A 20,694-nucleotide genomic window follows, 5' to 3' on the forward strand; every position below is an offset into this window, starting at 1 on the left:
ATTACCTAATAGAAGTTTAGCTGCTTTTTATGTAGCCAATTTATGTCCTATTTATTTATTTATTTATTTATTTATGGAGCCCAACACAGCTTAGACCCATGGTCCTTGCACTCAAGACCTGAGCAGAATTCCAGAGTTGGACGTTTAACTGACTGAGCCACCAGGTGCCCCTCCCTCTTCCTTTATAATATCTAATATCTGCTGCCATAATTTTGTTTGAAAAGGCTTTTTCCCATTTCAGGATTATACAACCATTCACCTATATTTTTTCCCTCCTTTTTATTTATTTATTTTCTAGATTTTATTTATTTATTTATGAGAGACACAGAGAGGTATAGACACACAGGGAGAAGCAGGCTCATTGCAGGGAGCCCAATGTGGGAGTCGAACCCTGGACTTGGGATCATGCCCTGAGCTGAAGGGACACACTCAGCTGCTGAGCCACCCAGGTGTCCCTTTTTCTCTCCTTTTATTTTATTCTGTAAAATCTCCAATCCATTTTTAAAATTAATTTTTTATTTTTTAAAAAAGATTTTATTCATTTATTCATGAGAAAGTCAGAGATATAGGCAGAGGGAGAAGCAGGCTCCATGCAGGGACCCCGATGTGAGACTAGATCCTGGGACTCTGGGATCACGCCCTGAGCCAAAGGCAGGCGCTCAACCGCTAAGCCACCCAGGCATCCCAAATGTTTAGTATTTAATGTGCTTCTCTTGGTGCTTGATAAAGGGAAAATTGTTGATGAGGTCTATACTGTAGTACGGGTGCTCTAGGAAGTGCAGCCTCAGAACTTGAGATTTTGTTAGTGAGTGTTCAGAGGTGGTGGCTGTTATTATCGGAGGAGGCAATATATTGTAACAATAGATGTGAGTTTTAAAATCACATCAATTTGGGTTCAAGTGTTGAGCTCGGCCACTCACCAGGTGAGTATTCTTGGATGGGTCACTTCTAGGAGCCCATGGTTTCCTTATCCGTAAAATAAAAATAATAATACCACTTAATGAGATTTTTGCGAAAAGTAGTTAGCTTTATTTCAGCCATGCGGTGTTAGAGATTCTTTTTTTCATGTTATTTATATCGAAAATGAATCATTTATTTATTTTGAGACGGCGGGGAGGGCAGAGGAAGAGAGAGAGAGAGAATAGAGCCTGGTGTAGAGCTTGATCTCAAAATCCTAATATCCTGACCTGAGCTAAAATCAAGAGTTGGACACTTAACTGGCTGAACCACCCAGGTGCTCTGAAAACGAACCATTTAGATACTGCTGTTTTTGTGTTTAGTAGCTGTGTTTCAGATCTGAAGTCAGCTTTAAAATTTTTTTAGATAATTTTCGTGTGACTTAGATTTGCTAAAGCAGTTCTAGTGTTAACTTGAGGAGGCAAAATGTTGAAACTTTATATCCCTTATTGTGAGAAGGGGGGACTCAGAACTCTACTCTCCATTTTCTTCAACTCTGTGAGAAATAGAAATATAAGAGTTTTGTCACTAAGTTCTATTTGTGGTCACGGCTGAGGGTCCTGATCACAGGTAGTGTGTGCTGATGTTACCACATGGTATGATATTCTCAGAATTTTTTTATTTTTTTTTAACTTTTTTATTTTTTTAAAGATTTTATTTATTTACTCATGAGAGACAGAGAGACAGAGAGGCAGAGACACAGGCAGAGGGAGAAGCAGACTCCATGCAGGGAGCCTGATGTGGAACTTGATCCCGGGACTCCAGGATCAGGCCCTGGGCTGAAGGCGGCGCTAAACCGCTGAGCCACCAGGGCTGCCCTCAGAACTTTTTTAAAAAGTGACTTATCAGGAACCCTGGGTGGCGCAGCGGTTTGGCGCCTGCCTTTGGCCCAGGGCGCGATCCTGGAGACCCGGGATCGAATCCCACATCGGGCTCCCGGTGCATGGAGCCTGCTTCTCCCTCTGCCTGTGTCTCTGCCTCTCTCTCTCTCTCTGTATGACTATCGTAAATAAATTAAAAAAAAATAAAAAGTGACTTATCTGTTAAAACATTTGTACATGTAGAATTTTTTTTGAATTTATAATAAGATTTTATTTATTCATGAGAAAGAGGCAGAGACCTAGGCAGAGGGAGAAGCAGGCTTCCTGCAGAGAGCCCAGTATGGGACTCAATCCCAGCACCTCGGGATCATGCCCTGATCTGGCGGCAGACGCTCAACCACTGAGCCACCTAGGTGCCCCTACTTGTAGAAATATTTATACTTGTATTTGAAGAAAAAATTAAAAACCCGACTGTGTTGCCAAAAGTGATTTTCTGAAACAGATCTCATCAGGTCATTCCCCTCTTAAATCCTTCAGTGTCCCTCACAACTAGGATGGTTATTTCTTCTGCCTGGAGGCCTTCCCTGCCTTGGCCAGTTGGTAAACTCCTCTTCGTTCTTTCAAGCCCATTAATATTTGTGGATGATGTGGAGCCAGAAGAGAATTATTGTTTTGGATTGCAGAAGTAGGATTCCCAAAGATGCTGACATTAGGGACAATGGGCTGAACTGAACATGAGGAAATATGGAGATGAGTGCAGGTTGTGGTTCTTTTTTTTTTTTTTTTTAAAGATTTTTTTTAAATTTTTTAATTTATTTATGATAGTCAGAGAGAGAGAGGCGCAGAGACCTAGGCAGAGGGAGAAGCAGGCTCCATGCACCGGGAGCCCGATGTGGGATTTGATCCTGGGTCTCCAGGATCGCGCCCTGGGCCAAAGGCAGGCGCCAAACTGCTGCACCACCCAGGGATCCCCAGGTTGTGGTTCTAATATAGAATTTTAGAGAGAGGATTCAGTAGCTGTGAATTTCCAAAAAATTGTTGATTGGAAAAATGTAATAAAAATAGTTGAGTCTGAGGCTTTGTGGTTATGGAGTACTCAAAATTAAGAAGGTGATAGTGCTGTTCCATTTCAGGTGAGTTGGACCTTACCTGGAACACAGTGTTCAGTTGGAGAAAGTTCACAGATGAGTGAGAGTGAGATCTGAGTGCTTGCTCGCTTTGTTTCAGTCACTGTTCTTAATGCTTTATTTGTATTATCTCTTGTAATCCTCATACTCCTTCCAGGTGGCTGCTATTATATTATTCCCTTCTTATGAAGAGTACTTGAAAAAACAAGTAATCATTTCACTTACAGGGGTGTCAGCATGTGACTCCATCATCTAAGGGGAGAGGAGGAAAAGCACAATTTTTTTTTTCATACTGAGCCACCACACACTATGCTAGCTCCACACTTTATATGCAATCTTTTTTTTTTTTTTAAGATTTTATTTTTAAGTAATTGCTACGTCCAGCGTGGGACTTGAATTTAAAACCAAGATTAAGAGTCACATGCTCTACCAACTGAGCCAGCCAGGCACTCCCCCAACCCCACTGCTTTTTAAAATTTTTATTTCCTTATTTAAGAGAGAGAGTGTGGAGTAGAGGAAGAGGGACAAGCAGACTCTGTGCCAAGCGCAGAACTGACTTGGGGCTCAATCTCATGACCCTGAGATCATGACCTGAGCCAAAATCAAGAGTCAGCTGCTCTAGCTCCACTGACTGAGCCACCTGATTTTATTTAATCCCCAGCAACAGACCTACCTGGAAAGTATTGTTATTCCCTTTTAACAAATGAAGGAACTGGTTAAGTGACTGTCTTGATAAGGAACAGGTTATAAATCCAGGTGTCTCTTTTTAAAAAATTTTTTTAAAAAGATTTATTCATATATTTTAGAGAGAGAGCATGAGCTGGGGGAAGGGCCAGAGAGAAGGAGACAAGCAGACTCCACTGAGAGGGGAGCCCCATGCGGGGTTTGATCCCAGGATCCTGAGACAATGACTGAGTCAAAACCAAGAGTTGGATGCCCAACTGACTGAGCCACCCAGGTACCCCTAAATCTAGGTCTCTTAAAGTCTCTGGCCAATGCTGACCACACTAATACATATTTTAAAATTCAAATTCAATTAGCCCACATAGAGCACATCTTCAGTTTCAGATGTGAAATTCAGTATTAAATATAATACCGAGTGCTCATCTTTAATTCCATATGATGTCTTGCTCCACGAAGGCAGCTTAGGGTACCAAAGGGGAACTGATGCTGGCTTAATATAAACTTCTACCTGCTAGAATTCAGAAATGAAATGAATTAATTTGAATGTTTGATTCCATTTCAGCAGCAGTGGTCAGGCTCAGCCTGTGGCATGATTTGGCTGAGAGGTTTTGGAAGCATTCAGGCATGAAAGGGAGGGAGGAGTGGGACATGAAGGGAGTGGAGGAGTTGGGGTAGAGAGCTGTAATGAGGTTTCTACCCAAGGGATTCTATGATTATCGTGAGACAATGGTAAATATAATTGGCAAAAAGTTGTGGTGGCCACTGATTTTTCTTTCATGCATAGGTTTATTTACTTTTTAGTTTAGCTTTATTATGATATAATTAACACTTAAAATTTTAAGATATTTAAAGTAGACATTGTGGTGATTTGTTATACATTATGAAAGGTTTAGGTTTGTTTTTGTTTTTGTGAGAACATTCAAGTTTCTCTTGGCAAATTTCAGTTACATAAACATTGTTATCAACTGTAGTCACCATGTTTTACATTAGAGCCTCCGACTTTATCCTCTTATAGCTGAAAGTTTGTACCCTTTTCCAACTTCTCCCTATTTTCTTTACCCCATACCCCATGGCAACTACTTTACTACTATGTTTCTATGAGTTTTATTTTTTTAGATTTCACATATAAGCAGTACCATGCAGTATTTGTCTTTGTCTGGTCTGTTTCATTAGGATAATGCCCCCAGGATTCATCTATGTTGTCACAAATGGCTGGATTTCCTTCTTTCTCATGGCTGAATAATATTCCAGTCTGTGTGTTTATGTACATGCACATGTGTGTATCACATCTTCTGTATGCATTCATCTGTTGATGGGCACTTACCCTGTTTCCATGTCTTGACTATTGTGAAAAATACTGCAGTGAACATGGGAGTGCAGATATCTCTTTGACAGCCTGTTTTCCTTTCCTTTGGCTGTATACCTAGAATTGGGATTGCTGAATCATACATATGCAGTCCTATTTTAATTTTTTTAAGGAATCTTCACATATTTCTCCTTTTTTTTTTTAAAGGTTTAAGGTTAGCCTTCTTTTTTTTATTTTTTTAAAATTTTTATTTATTTATGATACTCAGAGAGAGAGAGAGAGAGAGTCAGAGACATAGGCAGAGGGAGAAGCAGGCTCCATGCACCGGGAGCCCGATGTGGGATTCAATCCTGGGTCTCCAGGATCGCGCCCTGGGCCAAAGGCAGGCGCCAAACCGCTGCACCACCCAGGGATCCCCACATATTTCTCCTTAACAGCTGCACCAGTTTACATTCTCACCAGTAGTGCAAAAGGGTTCTCTTTTCTCCACATTTTTTTCCAACACTTGTCTTCTGCCCCCCCCTTTTTTTTTAGATTTTATTTATTCATTCACGAGATACACACACACACACACACACACACACACACACACACACACACAGAGGCAGAAACACAGGCAGAGAGAGAAGCAGGATCCATGCAGGGAGCCTGATGTGGGACTCCGATCCCGGGCTGGAGATCACGATCTCCAGGATCACACCCCGGGCTGATGGCTGATGGCGGCTGCTAAACCTCTAAGCCACTGGGGCTGCCCTCTTTTGCCCTTTTGATGATGATTGTTCTAATAAGTGTGAGGTGATGTCTCATTGAGGTTTTGATTTGCATTTCCCTGATGATTAGCACCGTTTGTATGTCTTTGGAAAAGTGCCTCTTCAGTTCCTCTGCCCACTTGTAATTTGGATTGTTTTTTTTAATGTTGAGTTGTATGAAGTCTTTATTTTGAATATTAACCTTTTATCAGATTCATGATTTGCAGATACTTTCTTCCATTTTGTAGGTTTCATTTTGTTGATGGTTTCCTTTGTGCAAGAGCTGTTTAGTTTGATATAGTTCCACTTCTGTTTATTTTTGCTTTTGATGCTTTTACTTTTGATGTCAAATCCAAAAATATCATTGCCAATACTGATGTTAAGGAGCTTACCTCCAGTATTTCCTCCTTGGAATTTATGGTTTTTGGTCATTTGTTCAAGTCTGTAATCCATTTTGAGTTGATTTTTGTGTGTGGTGCAAGGTAGGGATCTATGCATAAATTTATTTAAAAATGTATTTATAAAGCAAGGGGCGCCTGGCTGGCTCAGTTGGTAGAGCATGTGACTTAATCTCAGGATTATAAATTTAAGCCCCATGTTGGGTGTAGAGATTACTTAAAAAGAAAGTCTTAAAAAATAACATAAAATGTATATATAAAGCTAAACCAAATGCTTACATTTTATAAGAAAGCTTTGTGTCTGAGTTGAAAATCATTGTGGACTTACAGTTAAACTAAAATACTTAAAACCCTATTTAGTGGACAGAACACAGAGAGATACTAGACTTTTTCCTCTATAGGATATTTTACACTTTGTCGTGTTCATTCTGCCCTAATGGGCTCAGCCCTATCAGATTTTTGGACTGAGTGGTAAGAGCAACAGTAGTCTAGTGAAGAGGATTCTTAACTAGGAATCAGGGTTCTGTTATTCTGTCTTTGCCACTAGCTAGTAGTTGACTTTGGATAGACCTTATACTTGTAAAATTGAGGGAGTTGTACAAATAGGTGTAGCCTTTGATAAGTTTTTGGACGATAAAAAACGTTTCTTTAATGTTTATAATTTTTTATTTTGGAGTTACACTTTTTTTTCTTTTTAAAGATTTCATATATTTATTCATGAGACTCACAGAGACAGAGACATAGGCAGAGGGAGAAGCAGGATCCCTTTAGGGATCCCGATGTGGGACTCGATCTTAGAACCCTGGGATCACGACCTGAGTCAAAGGCAGACAGACGCTCAATCACTGGGTCACCCAGGCATCCCTGGAATTACTTCTAAGTTCCTTTCCTTAGGAATTAATTCTAAGTGCAGCAGAACATTGTGCACAAAGATGTTCTTTGCAGTATTATTTAATGGTTGAAAATATTTGGAAGTGACATGAGTTAGGTAACCAATTAAGCACTTGGTAGAGTTTTTATGTAACTTAGTCTTCAGAAATTATATAATAACATGGAATATATTCATAAAATATTGAGAACTGTCTAATAATTTTCTCTTAATGGATATATATTATATTAAAAAAAAAAACCCAAAGGGATTTGCCATAGATGTGCTTCAAGTTCTTGGCTATCATGTTGTTATTCTGTGGTTTAGTGACAGAAGAAGAAATCTCAGATGGGCTGTAGAGGACAAAAAGAAGGGTTTGTTATATCTTCTTGGGGTTATAGTTGAATCTAGACTTCTAATATTAAACATTAGAGTAACATAGTACCCTACTTAGTGCTTTCAGTTTTCCAAAGCAATTTGGTCCTGATTTAACCTATTTTATTTCATTTTTCTTAACTTATAAATGAGCCAGGTGATACTCCGTTGTGAGACAAAGGTCACTATCCCATGTGTGGTAACTTGGAGGGCAGCCTTGGGTTTGTGGCAGCTAAGAGACACCTCTGTATTTGGCCTATTTATTCTAGCTCTCCCTTAGCCCTTTTCACCAGATCACAATTGGCTCTTCTGGCCCAACATTTCTGTGATGTGCAAGGTATTTTAAATCTAGCTTGTTAATGGGGATTGTTTTCCAGCAGTTTGTGTAGGGAAGGCGAGGATAGAGGCTTGTGGGAGATGTTGATGCAGGCATTCCTTTTACTTTGATTTTGATGTAGTAATCTCAGAGGTGAACCGAAACATCTTTGGTAACTAGCTCTGTTTTCAAGGCAAAAGCATGCACTGTGCTGTTTATTCATTGTCTTCCCTATGTGTTTACCTTGTTTTGAAGAGAAAGTAATTTTTTTCCTCATACCATTATATGGTAAAGGGCTGTTTTTAGCTTACACTACAGTTGTTCTAGGTTTGTTTCTGTTAATGAGAGCACAAGTTAGACTGTCCCCTGAGAGCCAGGGTTGCCAGGAGCTGTTGGCCATATTCCTTTTAGCAATAAAAAATTGAAGGGCTCTATTGTATATCCTTCAAGCAATTTTATGAATAAGAATTACATAAATGGGGCAGCCCCGGTGGTGCAGCGGTGCAGCGGTTTAGCGCCGCCTGCAGCCCAGGGCCTGATCCTGGAGACCCTGGATGAGTCCCACGTCAGGCTCTCTGTATGATGCCTGCTTCTCCCTCTGCCTGTGTCTCTGCCCCCGCCCCCCTCTCTCTCTCTATGAATAAATAAAATCTTAAAAAAAAAGAATTACATAAATGCATAAATGGGATCAGAAATACATGTACATATTATCTGGCTTGTTTTCCTATTAATGTTAGTGTTTTCATGTAAATTTTCATGGATATATATGTTGTGTCTATAAAATATGGCATAGTTAAATATTTCTTCCAGTTTTATTTGCCTTTTAATTCAAGCTTCTGTGTATCAATGAACATTATAAATGTTTCCTTTTTATGTTGTCCTACTCGGTGGTAAATCCAGTTTTTACTTCATTCAGCTGTATCTTTTCAGTTTTTTTTCATTTGTCTTTTCACAGATTTAACACTAGTAAAATAGACCAGGCAACATCTAGTGTTTGGGGAGTTTTTTAACAGTATGGTAAAGAATGTGTGAAATTTGAGTAGAATAATACACACATACACACGTAGGCACGCATGCACTCACACGTGTGTGTGTGTGTATTTATTTATTCTTATATAAATAAAAGTAAGGGGGGGTGCCTGGTTGGCTCAGTCAGGGAAGCATGTGACTCTGGATCTCAGGGTCATGAGTTCAAGCCCCACATTGGGCATGGAGCCTACTTAAAAAAGAAAAAAAATGAGAAAAGGAACAAAATCACAAAAACAAAAACAAAAAAATAAATAATAAACTACCAAAACAGTGTCTTAAGAAATGTGAGGAAAACTCAAAAACTTTACTAAGATATAAAAATTGATTTGAATCAGAAATCTTGGATTTGGGACTAAGAAGAAAATCAAATAAATGAAAGTAAGCTCCATGCATATTCTGAACCAGGCAGGCATCCCAAGTAGAATAATTTTAAATTAGGGATTTTTAATATGGAGCCAGTGAAATCTCTGAAATTACATATTTTTTAAAGATTTTATTTATTTTTTATTTAAGAGAGAGAATCCCAAGTAGACTCTTCATGGAGCTGGACATGGGGCTTGATCTCACAGCCCTGATATTCAAGACTTGAGCTAAAACCAAGAGTCGGATGCTTAACTGATTGAGCCACCCGGGTGCCCCTGAAATTATATATTAAATTTCAGTATATGTACATTTTTCTGGGGAAGGATTTCTTTAGATACTCAAAGGATGCTGCGACTTAAAAAATAGTTTAAAAAATCATCGCCATGGGGCGCCTAGGTGGCTCAGAAGTTGAGTGTCTGCCTTAGGCCCAGGTCGTGATCCCAGGGCCTGGGATTGAGCCCTGCATTGGGCTCCTGCGGAGAGTCTGCTTCTCCCTCTTCCTGTATCTCTGCCTCTCTCTGTGTGTCTCATGAATAAATAGATAAAATTAAAAAAAAATACATCGCCTTGGGGTAGGTTTGGGTGGCTCAGTTGGTTAAGGGTCATGCTCAGGTCACGATCTCAGGAGGTTCCCTGCTCAGTTGGGATTCTTTTACTTCACTTTCTGCCCTCCCCCCCCCCTTCCTGCTCTCTCGCTCTCTCTAGTAAATAAATAAAATCTTAAAAAAAAAAAAAAACAAACTCATCACCTTAAATGATTTTTAGTTACCTCCATTTCTGTTGGTAGAAAATATGTGCAGATTGTGTTGTTTTATCTTGGGCCTTCTGAAATCTCTTGAGATGTGTTCTAGGGAGAAAATAGTTTTCTTTTCCTTTCCCCTTTATAATCTCTTTCTCCACCTCTGAAAAAAAAATGCATTCATTTTTACTGATTCCATTGGCATTTTTTCCCCCTATTTTAACTGAGATAATTGACTATTCATGCAATCCCCAAACAACCTTAAAATCTGAACCTAGAAATTCACTGTGGATTCTGAAACTGGAGGAGAACATCAATATATTTAAATTTTTGAAAAGCTGAAATTCTGGCTTCAGCCACAAATGACTATTCTTAGGGCTTCTGCAGGAGTAACTTGGGGTTAGGGCCTGAGGTTTCTGGGCTGTTGGGGCCGGGGGAACCAGCCAGCTCTGCTGGCTCAGGGGCAGAAAGCAGGGTAGAGAAGAAGGAGGCCTTGATGTTCCAGAGTTTTTCTGAGTTCCTTGCTTCTGAGATCGGACTGGGTCAGGACAAGGATATGTGTGAAATTGCACCTTAAAAGAGCACTGCAGGCAACATGGGTGGCTCAGCGGTTTAGCGCCCGCCTTTGGCCCAGGGTGTGATCCTGGAGTGCCGGGATTGAGTCCCACGTGGGGCTCCTGATGGAGCCTACTTCTCCCTCTGCCTGTGTCTCTGCCTTTCTCTCTCTCTTTCTCTCTGTGTCTCTCATGAATAAATGGATAAAATCTTAAAAAAAAAAAAAAAGCACTGCTTATGTGGAACTTAAGCTCCTCCATGGAGAATGGAAATGAAGCTCAGAATCTCTTAAGGAGGGGATCAGACCTTCCCTCTCTTCTCAAGTCCTCTCCCTTTCTTGCAGGTGGATGGAAGCATGTCTCGGGGAAGACCTGCCTCCTACCACAGAACTGGAAGAGGGGCTTAGGAATGGGGTCTACCTTGCCAAACTAGGAAACTTCTTCTCTCCCAAAGTGGTGTCCCTGAAGAAAATTTACGATCGAGAGCAGACCAGATACAAGGTGAGTCCTTCCTTGCTTGGTGCTTAAATTTCCATACACTTAGAAGAGAAGATTAGTGGACTTACCCTGTATAAGAATTATTGAGAAATATGTGTGAATGTATTTGTTCTAGCAAAATAAAGTACCTGGCAGAGTGGAGAAGAGAGTGCAAAGTCAGGCATGGCATTAAAAGGTGGCAGTCTGTATTGTTGATACAATTTCTGTAATGGTGTAGGTAGGTCTAGAAATATTCATGGTCCTTGATGAATTTTTTAAAATTTCTTAGAAGATGGAGGAAGTAAAAAAAAAAAAAAAAAAAAAGGAAGATGGAGGAAGTAACTAGGGGGAATTACAATTTCAATTTTAACCAAGCAATGAGATTTGTTGACAAATTGAAAGCAATAGCAACACACCTTTAGGAAAAAAGACCCCTCTGTGATACTAGAATTCAAGGTAAATTGAGAAAGCAATCCAATTTCAGGAAATCAAGGTAAGTGAGAGGCTTTGATTCTTGTGGCCCAGAGCCATGAAAAACAGAAATCAAGTTGGGATGTTGACAAGGACCAAACTCTGTTGTGGAGGAGCTTTCCTAGGAGGAGCTATTTAGAAAAGGAAGAACGTAAAAGATAGTGAGAGATTACAAAACCAAGAGCAGCTGTAATCGAGGTAACTGTAGGAGTGGGACCAGAACTTGAAATGAGCTAAGGATGAAGATAGAATCAAAAGAAGTTTTTATGTTTTATGTCTATATTCAAAGGACAGGGAGAAGATATAGGTCCTGAAACCAAAATTAACATCCCAAAGAGAAACTTTCCTTTTCTGAAGGCAATTCTGGAGCTCTTCTGTTGAGCACTATACAGTATGGGGCAGAACAGTAAGACATTCGTTCATTTAAAAAGATTTACTTATTTTTAGAGAGAGAGGGAGAGATAGTGCATGCTAGCATGAACAGGAGGGAGCCACAGAGGGCGAGAGAATCTCAAGCAGACTCCCCACTGAGTGTGGAGCCCAGTACAGGGCTTGATCCCATGACTCCGGGATCATGACCTGAACCAAAACCTAGGGTTGGATGCTTAGCTGACTGAGCCACCCAGGCATCTCAAACAACATGACATTTAAAACAAGAGTGGAGACTGCATGGCAATAGAAACAATGGCCCTGCCCCTCTTCCCCTCTGGAGAGTAAATCTTTCTGTAAGATAACAAATCTAGAGGTTTAGAGGGGGGGATATTTATGTGAGTGGTACTAAGAAAACCCTGATTAACATACTTAATAATATCTGTTAGTTTGTGAGTATTTTCTACCTGCCAGATACCACACTGGCTGCTTTTGTATGTTTTCCCACTTCATCTTTACAATAAACATATAAAGTAGGTGTTAAAGATGAGGAAATTCAAAAAGGTGAAGTGACCTGCCCACTGTCACCAGTAGATGGCCAAGCCAGGGATTGAATCCAGCATAATTGAATTCCAAAGACTGTTCTGTAGAGCTCATTATACAGGAAGATTCTCCAGATGGTTCTCAAGTGAGAGGAGCTGAGATGTGGATTTGGCTTTTTAGGATTGGAATGTGAACATGATGCTATAGACCTTCAATTTAAGGGGACCTTGCAAAGTCTCATAAGGAAACTTTTGTTGCAAAAAGAGTATTTAGTATTGCTTCAATGTTGCCAACAGTGCCTAATTGTCTCTTATTTGTTCTAGGCAACCGGCCTGCACTTTAGACATACTGATAATGTGATTCAGTGGTTGAATGCCATGGATGAGATTGGATTGCCTAAGGTAACTTACGTGATATTCAGAGTTCTGGCTTAGATCAGGCTGTTTTGGCACATAGTTATTCTGCCTGTAAAATTATTCTCAATTGAGGGCAGCCCGGGTGGCTCAGCGGTTTAGCGCTGCCTTCCACCCAGGGTGTGATCCTGGAGACCCGGGGTCAAGTCCCACATCAGGTTCCCTGCATGGAGCCTGCTTCTCCCTCTGCCTGTGTCTCTGCCCACCCCCCCCCACCCTCCCGTGTGTTTCTCTCATGAATAAATGAATAAAATCTTTAAAAAAAAATTATTCTCAATTGAATCTTTGGTGGTTTTCTTTTTTCTTTTTTTTTTTTAAGTCCTAAAAGATCTATTTCTTCTGTTTGTTTTAGGAATAGTTTTGTTCTTTCTTTTATATTCTTCATCCCTGCTTCACCTCATCCTAGAGAAATTCCCTATGATGTCATTTACTACATCAAGTTGTAGACTTATATTGAAATTCACATGCCATGAAATCCACCTTTTTACTTAAAAAAAAATTTTTTTTGAAATCCACCTTTTAAAAGTATACAATTTAGTGTTCTTATTTAGTCACAAAGTTGCAATATTAATATTTGATGTTAGGAAATACAAGGAAATACTTTATTTTTAAAAGATTTTATTTATTCATGATAGAGAGAGAGAGACAGAGACAGAGACACAGGCAGAGGGAGGCAGGTGCTGAACTGCTGAGCCACCCAGGGATCCCAGGAAATATTTTAGAAACATCATTTTTCAGCTGCAGAGTTCTCCTCTATCTGTAAGAGAGCATGATGTGCTATTATTTTATGTTTCAAATTGTAGAGGCAATATAATGACATTTACTTTTTATATCTTGTTTTGGTGATGGCTGTAGTATTTGTGTTTTAAAACATCTTGAGGTACAGTTGGCATGGAGAAATGCACATATTTCATGTGTATAGTTGGATGGGTTTAGAGTGAGTGTGCATCCTTGAGTGTTCTGCTTAGGAGTTTATTTAGCACTGCTCTTACCGAAATTGCCACCTCTAGCCTCCACACCCCTTCATCCTATCTTGAATCCAGAAGGCCATACTGTGTTGTCAACTCTTAGAGGCATGGACACCTTTTTTGTTTTCCATATCCTTTGACCTAAGGATTCTACTTCTAGGAATTTATCTCTCCCCCAAATCAGATAAGCCCGGAAAGATGGACACATAAGGGTTTTTCAGCATGGCTTAGGATAGGAAAAATTGATAACGATCACATGTTCCTTCACTAGGAGCATTAATTGTGCTGCAGCCAGTCAAACAATAGTACAGCCATTAGAAAGGATGATTTTAATCTGTATTGACAAAGGAAATTGTCTGTGAGGTGTGCAGTGGAGAATAAAACTCCAAATAGGCTAAAGTTATAAAAGAGTTTGTGTTCTGGCTAAGGTGAGATTGCTATTTTTATGTGTAAAAGTGAATATTTTTGGGAAAAGTTGGTAAGGAGATAATAGTTTTTATTTTGGTGTGATCGGATTAAGGGGTGGTTTTTATTTTCTTTATATTTTCCTGTAGAGTCTAAATTTTTGTAACCAAAGAAATACTGAAAAAGAGTGAGATAAGGAGGATCACAAAGTGGCTGGAACCACTGGGAGATGAACATTTGGTATTCAGCATAGCACCAACCTCAATTCTTCATATGTGTTTTTGAATTGAGTTAAATCCAGAGTCAAGTCTTTGCAGAAGACTAGCCTTTGTCCTCTTTTTTTTTTTTTCAGAACAAAGTTCTGAAGCTCTCTTCCTTGCACTGGTAGGTTTGAGAATTAGGTCCACCAATGTCAGGAAATGCAGTATGTCAAGTTCTTTTTTTTTTTTTTTTAAGATTTTATTTATTTATTCATGAGAGACACAGAGAGAGAGATAGAAGCAGAGACACAACAGGCAGAGGGAGAAGCAGGCTCCATGTAGGGAGCTCGATTTGAGCCTCGGTCCTGGGACTCCAGGATCACGCCCTGGGTGGAAGGCAGGTGCTAAACTGCTGAGCCACTCAGGGATCCCCAGTATGTAAAGTTCTTAAACATACTTTGCCTTTCTGTGCACCTATATCTTTTTGTACCTGTTTCTTTTTATTATTTTTATTTATTCATGAGAGACACACAGAGAGAGGCAGAGACATAGGCAGAGGGAGAAGCAGGATCCGTGCAGGGAGCCCGATGTGGGACTCAATCCCAGGACCCCAGGATCATGACCTGAGCCTAAGGTAGATGATCAACCACTGAGCCACCCAGGCGTCCCGTCTTCTGTTTCTACTGAAATATGCCTGATGGGCAGTGGTGATTTAACCTCTTCTGAATAATACTAAGAGCTTCATTAATATATGCTTTTACTAGTAGTATTGTTACTACAAAATGCTTTTTTAATGATTTAATTTTACTACTTTTTTGGTTTACTACTGGTAATATATTGTCCTGGATCACCACTGCAACAAATGTAGAATTCCCCAGACTTTCAGGGACAGCAGGGTTATCATGGTTATCAGACTTGAAATGTCCACCCTACATGACTTAGATCTAGAAGACTTGAATAATGTGGACTAATGATACTTAGCTGAAAAACTGTTGCCCATAATATACTGTATGATATATAATTGACAATACATATGTAGTGTTTACAGGAATGCCTTCCCTAATCTCTTAATATGGTACATATAGGCTAATTGTAGGAACTTAATGTTATAAGTTTTTGATTCTTATCCTTTTAGTCTTTTTATTATAATTGTTCCTGTTGGCTACCTACCTCTCTAGGAAATATTTTGTGATTTTGACTTTTTTTTTTTTTAAAGATTTTATTTCTAAGTAATCTTTACACCCAATATGGGGCTTGAACTCATAACCGCGAAATCAAGATTCATCTGCTCTCTTGACTCAGCCAGCCAGGCACCCCCTGACTGATTTTTTTCATTGTGTGTGTGTGTGTGTGTGTGTGTTTATAATTTATAATTTATTCATGAGAGACAGAGACACAGGCAGAGGGAGAAACAGGCTCCATGCAGGGAGCCCGACATGGGACTCGATCCCGAGACCCTAGGACTACGCCCTGGGCCAAAGGCAGGCGCCAAACCGCTGAGCCACCCAGGGATCCCCAATTTTTTCATTGTTTTAAATCTGTCCTCTGTCTTCCTCATGTGTTCTAGAACTCCCATATCCTAGTGGTGGGGGTTCTTTAAGAAGCAGTCCTTATTTTAGCTACATTCTTGTTCTTATGGTTTCAGTTATTTTGAAGGCTTTCTTATAAGATAAACACATTGTATTCAAATGGCTGCTGGACAGTTCTCCTTGATTAGCTTTCTATTAGCTAGAATTCCTATCTGAAAGTAAACCTTCCTTTTCCCCCAACTGAACCTCCCCTCCTCTATACTAAATGGTAGGCTGTCCTCATTTCCCCAGTCATCCCGTCTCAAAATCTTGAGGTTACCTTGAACTCCTAAATGCACTTATCCCCCAAGCCTCCCTCATGTATTTGAAATGTTTCTTTTGTCTGTTGAAAGAGATTATCAGTCTGCCTCCTTAGCTTCAATTTCTCCACTATTCATTATATCCTGTGTCCTATCTCCAGTCAGATCTTCCTGAGGCGCTGTTTTTTATCCTTGGCTTCAGAGCTGGGACTTCTCTGTGGCCTGCATATCAAGTTCAAACTTGTCTGACTTTCAAGGTCCTCATAATCTAATTGCATCCTACCCTACCCAGCTGTATTTTTGTTATTTTCTAAAATGTATTCTGTACTGTTTTTGGGAAGGGTGGCTCAACACAACTGTTATCTTCACCCTTCAGGAAATTACATATCTGTCTTGAAAAGTGAGCATGCAGAGTTTGAAAAATTATCAAGAAGATGATTATAGTACATCTCATCTCTTGACAGGGGCAATTCTTTCTAGTCAAGAGCTGTAGGTATTGTGTGAAAAGCATGAAAACAAACAAACATGATGTGTCAAGGACTCTAATAGGTACAAGGTGCTGTGGTACAAACAAACATGATGTGTCAAGGACTCTAATAGGTACAACGTGCTGTGGTACTCTTCCTCCTGCCTTGGTTAAGGCCTTTCCCTGCTCATTCAGATTCTTCTGATGGCCTCAAAATTCAGTCTTTCCCTTCTCCAGATCACTGTTACCTCCCCCTAAATTATAGAATGAATTGTATGGTGCCACATCACCATGAAGATAGATCTTGAAATTCAAGATTATATCCAATCTAAACCTACTATGTTGCTATTCAGCCTCATTCACTAATTCATTAAATGTAGAGCCCCTTCCATGACCTTGGCTGTGGGCTTGGCATTGAAGATGTGGCAGTGAATTGCATAGACCTGGTCCCTGCCTTCATGTAGTGTGTAGTCAAACAGATAATAACACAAGTAATTGATTATTTGTGGCAAGTGGTACCCAGAATAACTACTGATCTTCCATATTCCCATACATATTATATATTCTAGCTACTTCATCTGTGTATCTTTTCTCTTCTTCTAAGCATGTAACACATTTTTAAAAAAGATTTTAAGTAATCTCTATACCTATTGTGGGGCTTGAACTTACAGCCTGGAGATTGAGTTGTACACTCCACCAAATGAACCAGCCAAGCATCCCTGCACAATAACACATTATAATATTTTGTAGTTTTCTTCAGTGTCTAAATGTAGGAGTTAACAAACCGAAAGCACCTAAGTAAATGTTCATTGTTGAATTATTAATGAATGTAGGCATCATAGACAGGAATTGGGAAGATTGCAGGGCTTTAAAGTTTCCAACATTTACTGGTGATTTAAACTGCACTAGAGCTGAGTGTCATCTGCCTGTATCTGAGTCTGCAGTAAGCAAATCACTTTCACATACCTGGTAAAATTCAGTGGGTTAACCAAATAAGGCTTTTCCAACTAGTGCTTTTTATTCTGTATTACCGTATTTTATTCCTTGCATTACTTAGGATGAATTGTCAGTTCTCCCTAATGAAGTTACTTGCTGAATGCTCATAATATTTTCTAATCGTTCTATTTATATTATTGATGATTGGTGAAAGATCCAGTGGATGGATACCTTACTGTGCTTCTTTTATTCCTTCTTAGATTTTTTACCCAGAAACTACAGATATCTATGATCGAAAAAACATGCCAAGATGTATCTACTGTATCCATGCACTCAGGTAATCAGATATTCGTGGTAAAATAAACAGTGTACATAGACACAGAGAACAGATTGCTGAGTTGCCAGAGGTGGAGGTTTGGGGGGGGGGGGACGACAAAATGGTTTAAGGAGCTCAAACATTACAGACTTCCAGCTATAAAATAGTTAACTAAGTCCTGGGATTATAATGTACTGCATGGGGGTTTTAGTTAATAATGATGTAGCCTTATGCTTGAAAGTTGCTAAGAGGGATCCCTGGGTGGCGCAGCGGTTTGGCGCCTGCCTTTGGCCCAGGGCGCGATCCTGGAGACCCGGGATCGAATCCCACGTCGGGCTCCTGGTGCATGGAGCCTGCTTCTCCCTCTGCCTGTGTCTCTGCCTCTCTCTCTCTCTCTGTATGACTATCGTAAATAAAAAAAAAAAAAAAAAAAAAAAAAGTTGCTAAGAGAGTAGATCTTAAAAGTTCTCAGCATGGGACACCTGGGTGGCTCAGTCAGTTCAGCATCCAATTTTTGGTTTCAGCTCAGGTCATGATCTCAAGGTCTTGGGATTGAGCCCACATCAGGCTCCCCACTCAAGGGTAGTCTGCTTTCTCTATCTCCCTCTGCCTCTCCTCTTGTCCCACTCAAGCTCTTTCTCTCTCTCTCTCTCTCAATTAAATAAACATATATTTTAAAAAGTTTCTTAGCACAAGGAAAAAAAAATCCATAATTATGTGTGGTGGTGGATGTTAAGGAGACTTATTGAGGTGATCATTTTGCAATATATATGTATATTGAATCATTATGTTGTACACCTGAAACTAATGTTTGTCAATTCTATCTCAATTTTTTTAAAAAGCCATTTAGGAATAACATCTGAATTGAATGTACAGCTTTTTGTGTATGGGGTAATGAAAAAGTTTTTGCATTAGCTTTAGGATTTCCAAATAAAATAGATTATTATTGTCTTTTTTTTTTATTTTTTTATTTATGATAGTCACACACACAGAGAGAGAGAGAGGCAGAGACACAGGCAGAGGGAGAAGCAGGCTCCATGCACCGGGAGCCCGACGTGGGATTCAATCCCGGGTCTCCAGGATCGCGCCCTGGGCCAAACGCAGGCGCTAAACCGCTGCGCCACCCCGGGATCCCGATTATTATTGTTTTAACAAAATGGTGGGAAACAGCTGTTTTTTTCTGGGGAGTAGGGAGAAGGAATTTATTTATCTCAGTAATAGCAGATAATTTGGCCCTGAAAACATAGTATAGTCTTTCATTGTTGATCTAGTGTTTCTGTGAACTGTGCATTTCAGCTGGGATGCAGTTCCTTTCTTTTTAATTCAAATTTCTTAAAAATTACAAAAAGGATATATATTTTGAAACTTTACTGTTTTGTCACAAGCCAGTAGTTGAATTACAAAATACAACCACCATGTCTTTTTTTTTTTTTTAAGATTTTATTTATTTATTCATGAGAATACACAGGAGAGAGAGAGAGAGGCAGAGACACAGGCAGAGGAAGAAGCAGGCTCCATGCAGGGAGCCTGACATGGGACTCGATCCCAGGTCTCCAGGATCACGCCCTGAGCTGTAGGTGACGCTAAACCGCCGAGCCACCGGGGCTCCCCACAACCACCATGTCTTAATACTTTGGTAGTATGATTAAATTTTATAAAAATCTTCAAATAAAGCCAGCAAATATCAAATGGTTGATTTTTAATTTATTTGGTTTTTCTAGGCTCTCACCAAGCCATTTGTTCATTAGGTAATGTTTATGCCAAACAAATATAAATAGGAACTGAAACAAAATATATTTTTTTCATAATTTCATAGCAGATTTTGAAGATGGTTTAATTTCAGGTCCTTGGCTCTTAAAATCAGTGTACTGTATTGGAAGGAAGAGGTGATGTGTGTGGAGGGAGGGTGGGGTTCAGTAGATATGATAGAACCATATCAGAGTTGTACAGATTTACCTGATGGCCATAGGGCTAAACGAGAAGGTGGTAGAAGTAAGCGGGACATGCAGATGGGGTTTCTTTGCTCAGGCTACCCATTTTACAAGTCATCCTGTATGTGTACATGTTAATTATCTATATGAATAATATTGACCCATGAGAAGTCTGTTGTCTCCAGTTTGATCCAACATGTGCCAGATCGTTGGGACCCCTGGAATTCATGTGAGACCCACAAAAGAAAGAATGTAGCTGAAAACTAGTGGACAGCACTGGCTCTGTGCCTTGGGTTATTCTGTTTCCGCTGCCTAAATGCCGCTTTACTCCCTAGTTTGACCCATGCTCTTCTCTAGCTGCTACTGTGGAATGCTACCTGTTCACTGATACCTTCTTTTTACTTTTTCTCCCTCAAATAGAATTAGCTACTTCCCATCCTTGTGCTCTTCTGGTATTTGCACATACCTCTTACTTCAAGCATAGGGCTTTTACATCCTACTCTGGTTATTAGTTCTTATTGCATGCTCTCTGTGGACTCCTCCCAGGCAGGGCCTATTTCTGTTACTCTTTATCTTTGTGTCTCTAGTACTTAGATGCCTCTAGCAATATAGTAGCTAGTCAATAAATGTTTGTATCAAAATCACACATTGTAACAAATCTTCCTTTCTGCCCTCTAGCTTGAAGGGATATTTTTTGCCCTATAAATGAAAAAAAGGAAATGGTGCTTTCTTTTATCAGGTGACACTTCATGTTTGTGTCTATATCCAGTCAAGTTTTAATTCAATTTCCACCTTCTTGGTGAACTTTTGTGATTTCCAGTGACTCCAGTTCATTCCTTGGTCTAAACCCACATGTTTCTTAGTTCTATTGTTTCTTTCATATGTTTACTTTCTCTTTATTATATTATTAGCATCTTAGGGACAGAGGTCATGCCTTTCATTTCTTTTTCTTCTCTCTAAGGTACATGGCATAATGTCAGACAAGAGTAACATAAGGATTTTTTTTTTTTTTTAGGATTTTTAAAAGTTATTTAGGAGTGGGTTGTATCTAGAGGAATGTTCAGATTGTAGCAATTTCAAATGTA

At 39.6% G+C, this 20,694-nt stretch overlaps 1 protein-coding gene across 1 annotated transcript in view; it reads left to right on the plus strand.

Moving 5' to 3' along the window:
- Positions 1-20,694, plus strand: part of IQGAP1 (IQ motif containing GTPase activating protein 1) — a 107,816-nt gene that overhangs the window by 25,016 nt on the left and 62,106 nt on the right. Inside the window, exons 3-5 of the mRNA XM_055326240.1 lie at positions 10,631-10,787; positions 12,470-12,547; positions 17,623-17,699. Coding sequence (XP_055182215.1) covers positions 10,631-10,787; positions 12,470-12,547; positions 17,623-17,699 — 312 coding nt within the window. The remainder of the gene's footprint in view (positions 1-10,630; positions 10,788-12,469; positions 12,548-17,622; positions 17,700-20,694) is intronic.

This window comes from Nyctereutes procyonoides, unplaced genomic scaffold (assembly GCF_905146905.1).
Source record: "Nyctereutes procyonoides isolate TBG_1078 unplaced genomic scaffold, NYPRO_anot_genome, whole genome shotgun sequence".
Taxonomy (NCBI): Eukaryota; Metazoa; Chordata; class Mammalia; order Carnivora; family Canidae; genus Nyctereutes; species Nyctereutes procyonoides.